The following is a 16605-nucleotide window of genomic DNA, read 5'->3' as shown; positions in this document are numbered from 1 at the left end:
GACATCTCAAGACATGATATCTAAATGATACGAGATCCTAAATCATGTCTCTCCGTTCACATCTCAACGTTCCCGAAAATCGTAAGAATAAGTAAATTTTACGAAAAGTCACGAACGAACCGACAGATTGAACGTCTCAACGAAAGTAAATATGAGACGACAACTCATATTAAGTTCGAACTTACCCAAAACAATTCGAAATAAAATACCCATCATATATTTTAAAACCGCATAAAGCGGTAGGGATTCAAAGCCACCAACGGCCAGTCCCGGTAAACGATAAAATAGCCAAAACAGGCCCATACAATCTCTCGAAATAATGGCCACATGCGGCCACAAACGTAGAACAGATAAACAAACACCTCCCTCTCAATGATCACTCCACCTCTCAAGATCCAAAGTAAAATTCCTCGGATAACGAAGCTCCGAACGCATCCGAAGGATGATCCACTTCCTCGCCATCATCGGGAAACCCGGTCGCGACCTATTCAGAATCAGGGGAAACCGGGATGGGATCCCAGAATCCTTGGATCCTCCCGTCGATCGAGGGAATGAGCGCCTCAGCGTGAGCATGTTCGTTCATGCCATTCTTCATCAAACTCATTTCCTTCTCGAAAACGTAGTCGTCGGCTCGCGTTATCCAAAGACTTCCGACTGAACCACGACACTCACGGAAATCGCCCACCAAGGTAAAGGCGTCCTTGAGGTTCCCATACTCGACCTGGAACTGAGAGGCACGAGTCTTCATCACCTCGACGATTTCCCTCTTGCCCTTCCTTTCCGCCTTGCGGATAGCCCTCGCATGATCACGAGCAAGTTGCGCATCTCGCTCCAACATCTCGCCTTGCACGCGAGCAAGATCTCGTTCAGCTTTCTCCGCTTTAAAGCGATATACCATGGCTTCCCTATGGCTCGCCTCAATGGCCGAGCCAAGCAAGTTAAGGCCCTGCGAAACCGATTAAGACGTTATAAGCGGAAAAAGAAACACCTAGGCAAATTGCCAAAATTTTCAAAAAAAAAACTAACCCCGTTGATGATTCGAGACTCTTCAGCGACGACTTTCGGCCTCCCCGTTTCATTTGCAGGCCGAGGAGAATCGAAGCCCGAGGGTAGACCAGCAAAGAAGTCATCGAAGTCTGGAATAGGAACCTCGCTAGTACCTCTTCCGTCGCCGTAAGTAAGGTCTGGATCCCATCCTGGAAGCATAGAATCGTCCATCGAAAACTTTATGTCACCAAGATTGATATCTTTCCCCTTCGAAGAGTTCCACCCCGTCCCGACAGTGGGGGCAGCGTCGGGACTCTGATCATCGAGCTCGGAGTCGCTCCCCGTTTGCACGCCCGAAATTGGACAGGGACGCACAAACCTCAACGCCTTCCAAACTCGATTTGGCGTAACAGAAGTCCAGAAAAACGGACCATTCCAATGAAGATCCCTCACTTCGATGTTATCCTCCAGGAGCGTCCGTCCCGGTCGGTCGCTACGTAGCGATCGAGCTCGAGCCAAGCTCGGTCGCTACGTAGCGACCGAGCGTCCGCTCCGCTCGGTCTCTACATAGCGACCGAGCGTCCGTCCCGCTTGGTCGCTACATAGCGACCAAGCTCGAGCCAATACCACAGGCCAAGCAATCAGAAAAGGAGAATAACAACGATAAAGTATAAGAATCGATAAGAGAGCAAAATAGATCTTATTCCGAATTTGCATCTGAGCGTTACAACAAGGTAAGAGCCTGAGCTTCGAGAGCTGTCGGCGAGATCCCTAGTTCTAAAACCATAAGACTACAAAACCTAGTTGAGTCGCAGCTCGAATATCAAAAACGGAAAGTTCCCTAAAATTGCTCTAAGTGCTAAGTTTGCTCTGAAAAAAATCTCCCCCCATGCCTCTCGCCTAGGACTCCTTATATACTCACTCCTAGGTCAGTTTACGCTTTTACTCTTCTGCCCTTAAGCCTTCATAGCATAAAATGGAGATATTCCATTTTTTCCAATCTTCGTAATTATCTTCAAAATTTCGTATTTATCCACGGAAACTTGACATTTATCTTTCCTTGCGCACCAAGCGTAAACCGTCCTACGGTTTATGGGCTTTTGGTTAAGAAATCGTAAGTTGGGCCTCGAGTCGTGTCTTAGGTACCTTTGGGCCGTCTTCCGAGTCGAAACGTTTATTACGATTTCTTTCGATAAAGAATAAACTTTCCGCGGTTTTTACCGCAAAGTTTGATTGATAACTTAGAATGGCAGAAAATATGAACTGAGTTCGCTACGGTCTTCGGGAGATTGCCTCGAAGGATAGACGAGAATGCATGGACTGGCTCGAGCTTGGTCACTACGTAGCGACCGAGCGGGACGAACGCTCGGTCGCTACGTAAAGACCGAGCTTTGGCTCGAGCTCGGTCGCTACGTAGCGACCAACGTAGTGACCGAGCTTGGCTCGAGCTTGGTCGCTATGTAGCGACCGAGCGTGGCGTGTTTAGTCGCTGCGTAACGACCTTTTTCGAGCTCTTGTCCGATGTCTCGTTTTTCTCCGCAAAGCTTTTCGTAAGAAAGAAAATATTTCAAAAAAGTATTTATCAGAGAAAGTTCTCATCTTCTTCTTCGGATGTTTTGAATGTTAACTTCGTCGTAACCGTTTTTGACCCCAACAGTTAGCCCCCAGCCCGTTAGAGTCGAGACTCTAGCGCGCGGTTTGACGATTTTGTCGAAGTTAGGCATTTTTGGACGAAGTTTATATTTTAAACTCTGCGAAAGAAAAATCATCGAGAAAGTATATTTATTAGAGATGTGAATTCTGAACCTATGCTTCTATAAGTAGTGAGCTCTTGTCATTCATTTTCTTCACACCTTCCCTTCTTCAAACTATCAAAAACCTCTCTAGCTCCAAAACTTTTTACTTTCAACATGCTTCCTCCCAAGGTGACAAGAGAGATTCCGACGTCGAGATGGGCGAGGCCACCTCTCCGGCTCCGATTCCGACTTCTCCGGCTGCAGCGCCGGCTTGTGTTGCTGGTTGATAGAACCCAGGACCTGGACCAGGACGTGGAGCAGACTCAGCATGGTGACCAGGACAATCAGATCAGTCCAACTGAGGTTCAGCCATTCAGACGTACCAGATCAACGGACAGAGCCGTGTACCGGATCGACCCGCGTGCACCCGGACGTGACCTAAGGATGGATCCACGACCTTATGACCGAATCAGCCAAACCACAGGTGTTCTTCCCCGATCCATTCGCCATTCTAGAGCCAACAGTCAAGCCAGAACCCATGATCATCGAGAAGAATCAGATTTCGGACTTAGCCTGTCTTTCCTGGCCCGTTTGGGACGTACCGCACGCCCGGATCAGGCTGATCACGACCTTTCCAACCACTTTGATGATTTCATGATGATCGATGCTTCCAACTACTCCAAAGGAAGGATACTTAAGCTCTCTGAAGATTTGGGTCGAGCTATCTCTTCATCCGTTCATGGATCATCGACGATCAATCATGCGGGCAGCCTTACGTCCGTCCTGCTCCTTACCGCGAACGACCTGATCACCACAGAATGAACCTGGACGTCTTTGTGAATCTGGACCAGTCAACACAAGAATCCGCACCTTGACCAGTCTTTAGTCAAAGTCTTCATTTCTAGTTTCTATGTCTTGTTTTCATTCATTTCTATTTTCTATGTTGTCTTTTCCCACAAATGTCTTTATGTTTCTTTGATTCACAAACCTTATAAGTATGTGATGATCCCCCTTAATAAAATCACATCGATTTTCCTTTGCTTCTTTTGAGTCTTCTCTCATTGTTCTTTGCTTAGAACATTCATACTTCTCTTGGTGAGGTCATCTCCAAGCGAACCACTTCGTTGTGTTGGACCGGTGCGTCACATCCGGCAACCTTCGAATCTCTGGTAGTATCTTTGGGCTATTCCGCAACCCTTAGTGTCACCCTTCGATCCATCAGTTCTCAATCCTCTCGGATCTGAGTTCATATCAACCTTACCGAAAGAGTGATCCTTATTTTGGTTCTATCAAGTGGTACCAGAGCCACTCTCTCGGTAACTCTTTTTCAATCCATTTCATCTCATCTTCCATATTCTTCATCTAAATTTCTTATCTTTCTATCTTGAACCCGGGCCCCTCATTACCCCCATAAAAAAAAGAAATGTATAAAAAAAAAATATTCCAAAGTTTGATTTGTTTGTGGTGTGGTGGTGGAAGAGAAAGCCTGCTGGCCGAAGAGAAATCCGGTCTTTGAGGTGGTTAAGGCGGGTTCCCCTCTAAATCTCTTATCTTTCTCTCTTGATCTTTTGTGGTTCACTTGGATTTGCTCATTGGGTGATCTAGTTTGCTCTCTTAGAACTTTGGGAGGAACTCTCTTGTGTGATTACCAACAAAAATTGAGTGAAACACGTGTGTGGGTGAGGATAAACACCTGAGTGTGTGAGGTTTTTAATCTTACTTTACCTTGTTTAAGTTTTCAGGTAACCATGGATAGTGAAGAAGAAAGAAATCGACCCGGAAATTCATATGCCGGATTATCTAACTTGCAAATGCGTGCTCTCAATGATTCTATGTCTAACTTGTTGAATACAGGTTTGGAGGCGATCCATCAGAGGCTTGATGAACTTCAGGGCCGTCCAACTCAGTCACGAACCAGAACCAGACGTGACCATCCAAGGAGGAACAGCCGGTCCGACCTAGAAATCCGAGAAGAGTCTTATGATGATGATCGATCCATCAACCGTCCAAGGAGAGTTCCTAGGCATCAAAACCGAGGTGATGTCAATCCTTTTGGTAGAAATGAAAGAACCAATGATGGCTTGAGTGGTTTGAAATTGAAAATTCCAAGTTTTGATGGCAAAAATGATCCGGATGCTTTTCTTGAATGGGAAAGAAAAATTGAACTTGTGTTTGATTGTCAAAATTTTTCTGATATTAAAAAGTTAGACTTGCTGCTGCTGAGTTTACTGGCTATGCTATTAACTGGTATGATCAAGTTGTGACTAGCAGGAGGAGAGCAGGCGAGGCGCCAGTTGATACATGGGATGAGCTTTCCATGCTGATGCGGAGACGCTTTGTTCCCGATCATTACCACCGAGATCTACACCATAAACTCAGGCGTTTGCTTCAAGGTTCTAAGTCAGTTGAGGACTATCACCAGGAGATGGAGACCTTGATGATCAAAGCTGATGTAGAAGAGCCCTTAGACGCCACCATGGCCAGATTTCTTACCGGGCTCAACCGGGACATACAAGACCGCATGGAGCTGGAGGACTATGACAGCATGGAGCAGATGCTACACAAGGCCGTGCTGATCGAGCAACAAGTCAAGAGAAAGGGTCTCACTAAACCGACCTTTGCTTCTAAACCGACCTTTGCTTCCAAGCCAAACTATCCAGACAAGGGTAAGTCTTCTTCCACAACAAATACAGCTTTTAAGACTAATGTCCCTGCTCGTGTTGATAGAGAAAAGAAAGAAGAGGCTACCAAACGAACCAGAGACATCCAATGCTTTAGGTGTCATGGCCTTGGCCACTATGCCAACCGATGTCCAAACCAAAAGGTGATGGTACTCTTGGAGAATGGAGAAGTCGAATCTGAAGAAGACAAGGAGGATCTCGGACCAGTGTATGATGATGATGATGAGGAAGAAGCACTTGACTTCCCGGTTCATGGTCCCCTTCTTGTTACTAGGAGAGTCTTGGACGACACCACTGGTCCCATCTTTGATGAGGAGGTCGATGGAGTGATCGATGAGTTTTGCTCGACCTTTGTGGAGAGTTCTGATCCGATCTATGATGAGGATGTTCTTGATGAGCCGATCCATGGTTCACTACTGGTTACTAGGCGTGCCTTGAGTGTCCAACCAAAATCCAATGACAAAGAACAAAGGGAGAATCTCTTTCACTCTAGATGTCTCATTTCTGATAAAGTTTGTTCTTTAATCATTGATGGAGGTAGTTGCACTAATGTGGCTAGTGACACCCTTGTAAAGAAACTTGGGCTTGTTACTCGACTTCTTTCTCGTCCTTTCAGGTTGGAGTGGCTCAATGAGGCCGGAGAACAGTATGTGAAGGAGCAAGTCACGGTTCCACTCTCCATTGGCCGATATGAGGACGAGGTTGTGTGCAATGTGCTTCCCATGGATGCTTGCCATGTTCTCTTGGGCCGGCTTTGGCAATTTGACAAGAAGGCAGTGCATGATGGTTTCACAAACCGGCATTCATTTGATCATAAGGGAAAGAAGATCACCTTGGTGCCTTTGTCCCCTTCGGAAGTCCATCAAGACCAGGTCCAACTTAAGAAGAACCGAGACCAAGACTCTAAAGTTGATAAACCTGAGACCAGTACCAGAAACTCCAATTTCTTTGTCAAAGAAAGTCAGGTAAGAAAGTCTCTTTGCTCTCAAAAGCCATTTCTCTTACTGATTTATAAAGAGTCTCTCTTGGCCTCATCTTCTTCTGACCTTGCACCGGAGATTCCGAGTGAGTTTTTAGGTATCTTGCAGGATATTCTGATGTGTTTCCAGAAGAAAATCCCAAAGGATTGCCACCGGTGAGAGGCATTGAGCATCAGATCGATCTCGTTCCGGGCGCCTCTCTACCGAACCGACCAGCGTACCGCACCAATCCGGTCGAGACCAAGGAGCTGGAGAAACTGATCAACGACTTGCTTGAGAAGGGATACATCAGAGAGAGTCTCAGTCCCTGTGCCGTGCCTGTTCTACTTGTACCAAAGTAGGATGGCTCCTGGAGGATGTGTGTGGACTGCCGGGCCATAAACAACATCACGGTAAAGTATCGACATCCTATCCCTCGTCTTGATGATATGCTTGATGAACTCCATGGTTCTAAGTACTTTTCTAAGATAGATTTGAGAAGTGGCTATCATCAGATTAGGATGAAAGAAGGTGATGAATGGAAAACGGCCTTTAAAACAAAACTAGGTTTGTATGAGTGGCTTGTCATGCCCTTTGGTCTCACTAATGCACCTAGTACTTTCATGCGCCTAATGAATCATGTCTTGAGGTCTTTTATTGGTCATTTTGTTGTGGTTTACTTTGATGACATTCTTATTTACAGCAAAAGCCTTGATGAGCACAAACAGCATTTGAAATCTGTTCTTGAAGTCCTTAGAAAGGAACGTTTGTTTGCTAACCTTGGAAAGTGTTCTTTTGGCACAGATCATGTGGTCTTTCTAGGTTTTGTTGTAGGTGCAGATGGCTTGAGAGTGGACGAGCAGAAGGTCCAAGCAATCCGGGACTGGCCGATTCCGACCACCATTGGTGAAGTAAGAAGCTTCCATGGCCTTGCCGGCTTCTATAGGCGATTTGTTCAAAACTTCAGTACCTTGGCCGCTCCTCTTACTGAAGTAATCAAGAAGAACGTGGGGTTCAAATGGGGACCAGCTCAGGAAGAAGCATTCGAAATCCTTAAAGGGAAGTTGACTCACGCCCCTTTACTTGTACTTCCAGATTTTTCTAAAGCTTTTGAAATCGAATGTGATGCTTCTGGTGTTGGTATTGGTGCTGTGTTGATGCAGGATGGAAAACCAGTGGCTTATTTCAGTGAGAAGCTTGGAGGAGCCATGCTCAACTACCCCACATACGACCAAGAACTCTATGCCTTGGTGAGGGCCCTTCAAACGTGGCAGCACTATCTTTGGCCTAAGGAGTTCATCATCCACACTGATCATCAGTCTCTAAGACACCTTAAGGGTCAGCAGAAGCTCAACAAGAGGCATGCTCGTTGGATGGAGTTCATTGAGACATTCCCTTATGTGATCAAGTACAAACAAGGTAAGGAGAATGTTGTGGCCGATGCATTGTCTCGAAGGTATACTCTTCTCTCAGCCCTTGAAACTAAATTGCTTGGCTTTGAATTTATCAAGGATCTTTATGCTTCTGATCAGGATTTTAAAGAGATTTTTCGAAAATGCTCAAAGGTTGCTTATGGCAAATACTTTCAAAATTCTGGTTTCTTATTCTTTGATAACCGTTTGTGTGTGCCCCAATGTTCTTTGAGGGAGTTGTTTCTCAGGGAAGCTCATGGAGGTGGGCTTATGGGACACTTTGGAGTCAAGAAAACCTACAAGGCGGTTCATGACCATTTCTACTGGCCGAGTCTGATGAAAGATGTTGTGAGGATCTGTAGCCGACGTGTGGTGTGCAAGAAGTCTAAGCGTAAAGCATCACACCACGGTTTGTACTCAGCTCTACCCATTCCCTCTCATCCTTGGGTAGACATTTCTATGGATTTTGTGCTTGGATTGCCTAGGTCTAAAGCTGGACGAGATTCTATCTTTGTGGTTGTTGATAGGTTCTCGAAAATGGCTCATTTCTTTCCTTGTCACAAAACTGATGATGCTGTGCAAGTTGCAGATTTATTCTTTTAGGAAGTTGTTAGATTGCATGGAATGCCTAAGACCATTGTCTCTGATCGTGATGCTAAGTTCCTTAGCTATTTTTGGAAGACCTTGTGGTCTAAGCTAGGTACTAGATTGTTGTTCTCTACAACTTGTCATCCGCAAACTGATGGGCAAAATGAAGTAGTTAACCGAACCTTGTCTGATTTGCTTAGATCTTTGGTTAAAAAGAATTTTAGGACTTGGGAAGAATGTTTGCCTCATGTTGAATTTGCTTATAACCATGCTTTGCATTCAGCTACTAAGTTTTCTCCTTTTGAGGTTGTTTATGGATTTAATCCCTTGTCTCCACTTGATCTTTTACCTTTGCCTTTGAGTGAACGAGTTAGTACAGATGACAAAATGAAGTAGTTAACCGAACCTTGTCTGCTTTGCTTAGATCTTTGGTTAAAAGGAATTTTAGGACTTGGGAAGAATGTTTGCCTCATGTTGAATTTGCTTATAACCATGCTTTGCATTCAGCTACTAAGTTTTCTCCTTTTGAGGTTGTTTATGGATTTAATCCCTTGTCTCCACTTGATCTTTTACCTTTGCCTTTGAGTGAACGAGTTAGTACAGATGACAAGAGGAAGGTGGACACAATCAAGAAGCTGCATGAACAGGTCCGTGCCAAGATTGAAGCCAAGACCGAGGGCTACAAACGACTTGCAGACAAGAAAAGGAAAGAAGTGATCTTCCAGGAAGGTGATCTTGTTTGGGTCCACATGAGAAGGAACGATTCGCGGAACAAAGGAAGTCCAAACTCATGCCCCGGGTCGATGGTCCATTCCAGATTTTCAGGAAACTCCATGACAATGCTTACCAGCTTGATCTTCAGGGTAAGTATGATATCTCTTCAAGTTTTAATGTTTCTGATTTATCTCCTTTTTGCGCAGATGATCCGGATTTGTGGTCAAATCCTTTTGAAGAGGGAGGGAATGATAGAACCCAGGACCTGGACCAGGACGTGGAGCAGACTCAGCATGGTGACCAGGACGATCAGATCAGTTCAACTGAGGTTCAGCCATTCAGCCGTACCAGATCAACGGACAGAGCCGTGTACCGGATCGACCCGCTTACACCCGAACGTGACCTAAGGATGGATCCACGACCTGATGACCGAATCAGCCAAACCACAGGCGTTCTTCCCCGATCCATTCGCCATTCTAGAGCTAACAGTCAAGCAAGAACCCATGATCATCGAGAAGAATCAGATTCCGGACTTAGCCTGTCTTTCCTGGCCCGTTTGGGACGTACCACACGCCCGGATCAGGCTGATCACGACCTTTCCAACCACTTTGATGATTTCATGATGATCGATGCTTCCAACTACTCCAAAGGAAGGATACTTAAGCTCTCTGAAGATTTGGGTCGAGCTATCTCTTCATCCGTTCATGGATCATCGACGATCAATCATGCGGGCAGCCTTACGTCCGTCCTGCTCCTTACCGCGAACGACCTGATCACCACAGAATGAACCTGGACGTCTTTGTGAATCTTGACCAGTCAACACAAGAATCCGCACCTTGACCAGTCTTTAGTCAAAGTCTTCATTTCTAGTTTCTATGTCTTGTTTTCATTCATTTCTATTTTCTATGTTGTCTTTTCCCACAAATGTCTTTATGTTTCTTTGACTCACAAACCTTATAAGTATGTGATGATCCCCCTTAATAAAATCACATCGATTTTCCTTTGCTTCTTTTGAGTCTTCTCTCATTGTTCTTTGCTTAGAACATTCATACTTCTCTTGGTGAGGTCATCTCCAAGCGAACCACTTCGTTGTGTCGGACCGGTGCGTCACATCCGGCAACCTTCGAATCTCTGGTAGTATCTTTGGGCTATTCCGCAACCCTTAGTGTCACCCTTCGATCCATCAGTTCTCAATCCTCTCGGATCTGAGTTCATATCAACCTTACCGAAAGAGTGATCCTTATTTTGGTTCTATCACTGGTCATCTCTCCTTCCGAGAGAGACTAGTTCGTCGACAAGCCGAGAAGGAACTGGTTCAAGCTGGCACCGAGTTCCCGTCTTTTTCTGCGCGGGCCATCGCCCCGGGTCACGGGACCGAGGTCGTGGTTCCGCAAGACGTAAGAACTCTTGCAGGCTTGGTCATTCCAGACGCTCAAGCTCTACTCGCCGGATCGTCCACGACTCCGATCCTTGTCGAGGATAAGGAGAAGGCCGCTGACTCTATGCCTCCTCCTCCGTCCAGGAAAGAAATCGTTCTAGCGTTACGCGCTCAGCCTAAGCGCCGGAAGAGGAAGCTTGCCAAGAGCGATGACGGGGAATCTTCGTAGCAAGGGGGATCGAGCGTAGTGTCGGGACTTCGTGGAAAGGTTTGTCGCTCACTTGATTTCTTGATCGTTTCATATACATTCTCACTCGGACTTAGTTTTAACCTTTTTTTTTTGCAGTTCATCTCGTTGATCGATGGGATGATCAGCGAGTGCGGTTCTGAGACCAGTCGTCTTGCTGGGTAGTTGGTGGAGCTGCAGGGTAGATGGTCTGAAACCGAGGCCATGCTGACGGCTGTCAAGGATTCTCATTCCGCGAAAGTGTCGAAGCTCGAGGTCGCGATAGGGGAGCTCGAGAGGGACCTCGGGAAGACGGCGAGTTCATTGCTTAAGGAGAAGAAGGCTAGGAAGGCCAAATCTTCGGAGGTGCGTCGGCTCCAGCGTCAGATCGAGGGAGATGCAGAACTAGCGAGCCGCAGGATCCAAGAGGCCACATATGCTCTTCGCTCAGTGTTTCAGGCTCGCTTGGCGAAGATTTTTGCTTCTATGGGTTCTCTCGAGTGTATCTGGAGCAGGGACTTAGCTTTGGCGACGATCGAGGGCGGGATGGCCGTGGTTTGGTCGTTCCAGAGTGAGGCTCCCCCAACCTTGGAGGCCGAAGAGGCCCGACTGTCCGGCTGTAAGGGAGATATGGCGGCCGTGGATGGAGATTTCGATCTCATCCTAGCCGACCTGAAATCTGTGTGCTTCCTTCCGACGTGTTCAGAAGACCCTGAGGGGAAAGACCCAATGTTTGGAGAAAACGGAGGTGGCGCGTCTCCAGGCTCGGACGAGGCGACGGGTGAAGAGGGGGCGTGAGTTCTGAGGGTGACTTGGGTTAGATCTCTTGCGAGAGATTTGTTTTTTTATGTTTTTATGTTTCAGCCTTAAATGGCCTTATTTCATGTTTCGGGACTGGCCGTTTGTGGCTTTGAATCCATGTCGCTCTGCGGCTTTTTATGATGAGACAATCAAGTGGTACTTTTTTTTTATGAGTTAGTGTATAGTGGGGAAGGAAGGTGATGAGTTGTCGTCTCATATCCTTCTTCGATGTGAAATGTTTCATTCAAGATCTGTTTTGAGAGTTCTTCCGCGAGGTATAGGCTTTGCGGATATCTGAAGATGTCAAATAAAAACATAGATGGACTCGTTTATGATGATAAAATCAAGTGGTACGCTTTTCATTTCGTCTAAATCGGAGTTTCCGTCGAGAATTTACGACGGAAAAAAGTTGGACTCGTCTTGGCTCCCTTCCACTCTCTATAGCGACTGAAATGACATCCTCACTCGCTATAGCGACCTGTTAGGCCTCAAAGGGGTCCTCCTTTGCTTTCTCCTTTGAATCCTCATCGAAACGCTTTTCGTTTCGTCTCAATCGGAGTTTCCGTTGAGATTTTACGACGAAAACAAGTGGGACTCGTCTTGGCTCCCTTTCACTTGCTACAGCGACCGATTCGTTTCTGGCAATTTTCTCGGAACCGACATATTCCAAGTCGTCAACGTGGAAACAACCAAATCATAGTCCAAGCATCATCTATAAATCATCCCGAATTATCGATCATTCCAAACCTCAGAAGAAGAAACGTACACAACCCTTCAACGTATCGGTTCAACCATTTTCTTTCGTAAAAAAAAAAGGGGGGAGTAGATACGTATACTATACTCGTATACTCCCAAACTTCAAAAAAACTGCTGCAAATCGTCAAGAATAGGCAAACGACAATCTAATATTCGTCTAAACGCTAGCAACATTTCAAGATGATCATGAACATAAATCTCAAAGACTATACATCATTTCTTGTCGCAATCATGCGTACAAAAAACCTGTACCAATATCAAACTGAAACTCGACGATTAGCCAAAGTATTGAAGCCCTTTTCGGCATTAGAAAGTCAATTTCGTTTATAAATTTCTACGAGAAAATCACCAAAGCATTTCTTTCAGTTTCCGTTGAACCGAGCAAGTCACGGAAAAGCATCGAAAACATTTGCGACGAAGAAAACTCGAGAATAGATGTATCATCGTGCACATTAAAAGGAGCACTTTCCTCCTGATGGTTAGCTAGATCCACCTCTGGTTGACCAATTCGTTCAAGAAACGAATGTGTCATGAGAATCCTCTCAAAAAAGCTGTGAAAAACGTTATGCGACTAGATCGTGTTGAAATAAACTTCGGTAACACTCCATGAGTAACTCCAAGCAACTTTCGCCTAAGATCAAAATCACATCAGAAACGTTTCTCGTAAAACCCGCAGAAACAACGCTACTTTGACATATGTATACATATCACTGATTTAAACCTTCGTAAAACCGGTTATATGATATGATAAATTATCGTATAGCCCACAGTCAGAAAGCATATGATAAATTCTTCGTAACGAAACTAAGTCCTAACAATCAAACGGTTAACGGAAAATTTAAACTTTTTGACAATCGACCAAGTTCGATACATTCCCTAATTCACTTTAAGCCCGCTATGTTTTACCCATAATACGCGGCATGTAAGGAAAAACTCGTAAGAAAGCTTCTAGAGTTATACGAAACATCCTCAAAAATGCACGAAATAGATCTCGGAAGACCAACACTTCACAAAGCACTATGAAGGAAATCGCTTCTTCCCATAGACAAATTTACACAACACCTCAGTCCTAATTCCTCGATTGAAAATCAAATTATTAGCATCCAAACAGGAACAACAATTTTTGCTGCGAACAACCGTAGTCAAACAAGAACGTTTCTCAAACACAGGGCTAAGACTAAACCCTTGCAACATCGCGAAACATCTTCAAGCCCGCGAACATTTCAAGCACGAAACGCGGCATACGAAAGAATAACAAATCTTCAGCATCGCGAGACGTCGCCGACGCCTGAAGATTCGTTCTTCGACGAAATTTCCTTCCTCGATAAAAACATTTTCTTGGAAGACCAGACAGTCATACGCACTAACATCTTCTCAAAACATATCCTTCGCGAAGACTCGAAATGCTATTTTTTACCATTAAGTTTGTTGCTGATCACAACAAACTCTCAACGTCCTAAACAGACTTAGCCATCTCGTAGAGATGACTCTCGTACATCCTACACAAGGATAATAGCGCTATAAAAGAAACCCAAAATTTTTGGTCAGCACTTCCAGGAGGCTTAAAAATTGTCCTTGGAGAGATGCTCGGTTCCAACCATACAAGTCGTATAAGCCGAGAACCTATCGCGGACTTTAAATCGGTATAGAATCAGGATGAAACTGAAACGGGATACGTAAGTCGAATTAGTTATCGCACCTCTAAAACAAGGAGTAAACCTAGGTCTTGCCCTAAACCCAGCGCACTGGTCTCTAACATCTCTAGGCATAGTATCAAACACCCTGATACGAGATCCCAAAATTTGTCTCTTTGCCAATATTCGAGAATCTTCAGAAATCTTGCAAGTTTACACACTGCGGAAAACTACGAAACAGATTACGGATATAGCAGTTCACACAGAGTTAGATTACGAGATGACAACTCCTAGTCTTCCTTCTACACCCATACAAAATGCCATCGGCAGCAACACTCCTGATAACCGCTACATAAAAACTAGACCGTAAAGGTCTCGCTGGAAAACTAGTCATAAGAACCTTAACTCCAAGACGAACTACAAAAGGCTTGATCCCTTCAACAAGGGTACGTAGGCAGCCGTCATAAGGCGCAGCCCCAATCTTATCGCGTTCTACTTTTAGAAGAGCGAGAAGGCCACTTTTCACTGACCTTTTCAACCATTAATTCCGCCTAACTCACCTTACTTGCCAAACTTGCCAAGCCACTCGCTAGAACCTCACGCTTGAAGCTCATGGTTCTAACGAGCTGGGGGGCTAACTGTTGGGGTCAAAATCGGTCACGACGAAATCAATGTCTGAAAGTCCACAAAAATCAGCATGAACATTTTTACGAAAAGTAATCCTCGTAAAGATATCTTTACGAAGAGCCTTGCGGTAAAATCTTGTTCAAATCTCAATCGAACCACTAAATACGATTGTCCGAAGGCAACAGACATGTATCCAAATCGGCCACGGACAAGCTTGAGTATGGCAATCGGACCGCAGACAAGCCAAGCTCGATCGATACGCGGCGACCAAGCATGCACGTAGCGACCGAGCTCTTCCGAAACGTCGATACGACACCAGTCCATGCATTCTCATCTATCCTTCGATGCTATCTCCCGAAGACCATAGCAAACTCAGTTCATGTTTTCCGCCATTCAAAATCATCGATCAAACTTTGCGGTAAAAACCGCGGAAAGTCCGTTCTTTATCGAAAGAAGTCGCAATAAACGTTTCGAGTCGAAATACGGCCCAAAGGGACCTAAGACACGACTCGAAGCCCATCTTACGATTTCTTAACCAAAAGCCCGTAAACCATAGGACGGTTTACACTTGGTTCGCAAGGGAAGATAAATGTCAAGTTTCCGCGGATAAATACGGAATTTTGAAGATAATTACGAAGATCGGAAAAAATAGAATATCTTCATTTTATGCTATGACGGCTTAAGGGCAGAAAAGTAAAAGCGTAAACCGACCTTGGAGCGAGTATATAAAGAGTCCTAGGCGAGAGGCATGGAGGGACAGCTTTTTAGACTCGGAATTCTCTGCACTTAGAAACTTTAGGCTTTATTCTCGATAAGTTCAGTTTCTATGACTGGCACTCAATTACTAGACGAACTCGCCCAGGCAGTTCGAGCTCTTGTCCAGCTCTATCAATCGAACTACGTTCGGCTTGATCCTCGAAAGGGGTACGTAGGCAGCCTTTAACAAGGTTCAGTCCGAAATCAATCAAAAACCTTTTCTGTATCTATTTCGTCTTTTGTTATCGAGCTGTGACTCAACTAGGTTTGAGTTATTAGGCCGCTAGAACTAAGTAACTCGCTGACAGCCTTTGCGGCCAAAGCTTTTATGATCTCTTGTAATGATCGCAACGCTCTTACGCTGACTCGAAATAAGATCTACTGTTTTCTCTAAACTCGTTTGTTATCATTTCATGATTTCCGCATATATTTGGTCACTTATCGTTGGCTCTCGCAGAGATCCGGGACCTCTGGGAAATTAGGGTTTTTCCTAGTTTCCCTATTTAAACGGAAATCGACAGTGCGAATTTCGGTTCCCACAGTCGTGGATTCAGGGTAGTCCTAAGATCATGTTATATGCCGATTGGCAATCTACGACCAGGAATTTGGTGGACATGTTGACTCCTTCAGCGTATACTGGGAGGATAACCTCTCCGGCGGTTTTCTTGACCTCGCCGCTGAACCCGATGTGTGGGGTTACTTGCGTGTCAGGGTGCTCTCCTCCAGCCCTAGACCTTGGTACGCCATCTGGAAGATAATGTTCTTGGAGCTGCCGTTGTCTACTAGTATTCTTTTTACCAAGCAGTTTGCTGCGGTGAGAGAGATAACTAGAGCATCATGGTGGGGAGCTAGGATCTTCTCTTGCTCCTTAGCTGTGAAGCTTATCTCGTCGATGTCTAGAAGTAGGACCTTCGGCTGGGTCGTTTCCAGACCATGCTTAGCGTTTCGGGTGCTTTTCTTTGCGGCTGCGTGGCTCACTCCGCTTACTTCTGAGCCTCCGGATATGACATGGATCACCCGATCTTGGCGAGGTGGTGAGGTTGGTGCAGCTCCTTTGGATCTCCCTGCTATCTCTTTGCTGAGGTGGGCCTTGGATTTCTCTGAGAGGAATTCTTGGAGATGCCCCTTTTGGAGTAGTTCGGTGACCTCGATCCTCAGGGCAATGCAATCTTTGGTTTTGTGGCCATGATCGCGATGGAAGTCGCACCAGAGTTCTGGGTTCCGGAACGAGTCGGGTGCTTTCATCTTTGGAGGCCACTTGACCTGTTGACCCATCTGTCTCAGTGCGTTGACTAGCTCTGGTGTTGATATTGAGAGATGGGAGATATCGGGCCAGGTAGATACCGACAT

General features: G+C 45.4%; 1 protein-coding gene across 1 annotated transcript; it reads right to left on the bottom strand.

Annotated features, from left to right (window-relative positions):
• Positions 1-15951: 15951 nt before the first annotated feature.
• Positions 15952-16605, bottom strand: LOC106365042. Its single transcript, XM_013804504.1, has one exon. The coding sequence runs from the start codon at positions 16603-16605 to the stop codon at positions 15952-15954; it is 654 nt and encodes a 217-aa protein (XP_013659958.1).

Source organism: Brassica napus, chromosome A9, assembly GCF_020379485.1.
Source record: "Brassica napus cultivar Da-Ae chromosome A9, Da-Ae, whole genome shotgun sequence".
Lineage (NCBI taxonomy): Eukaryota > Viridiplantae > Streptophyta > Magnoliopsida > Brassicales > Brassicaceae > Brassica > Brassica napus.
This window is presented reverse-complemented; position numbering and strand designations above follow the sequence as displayed.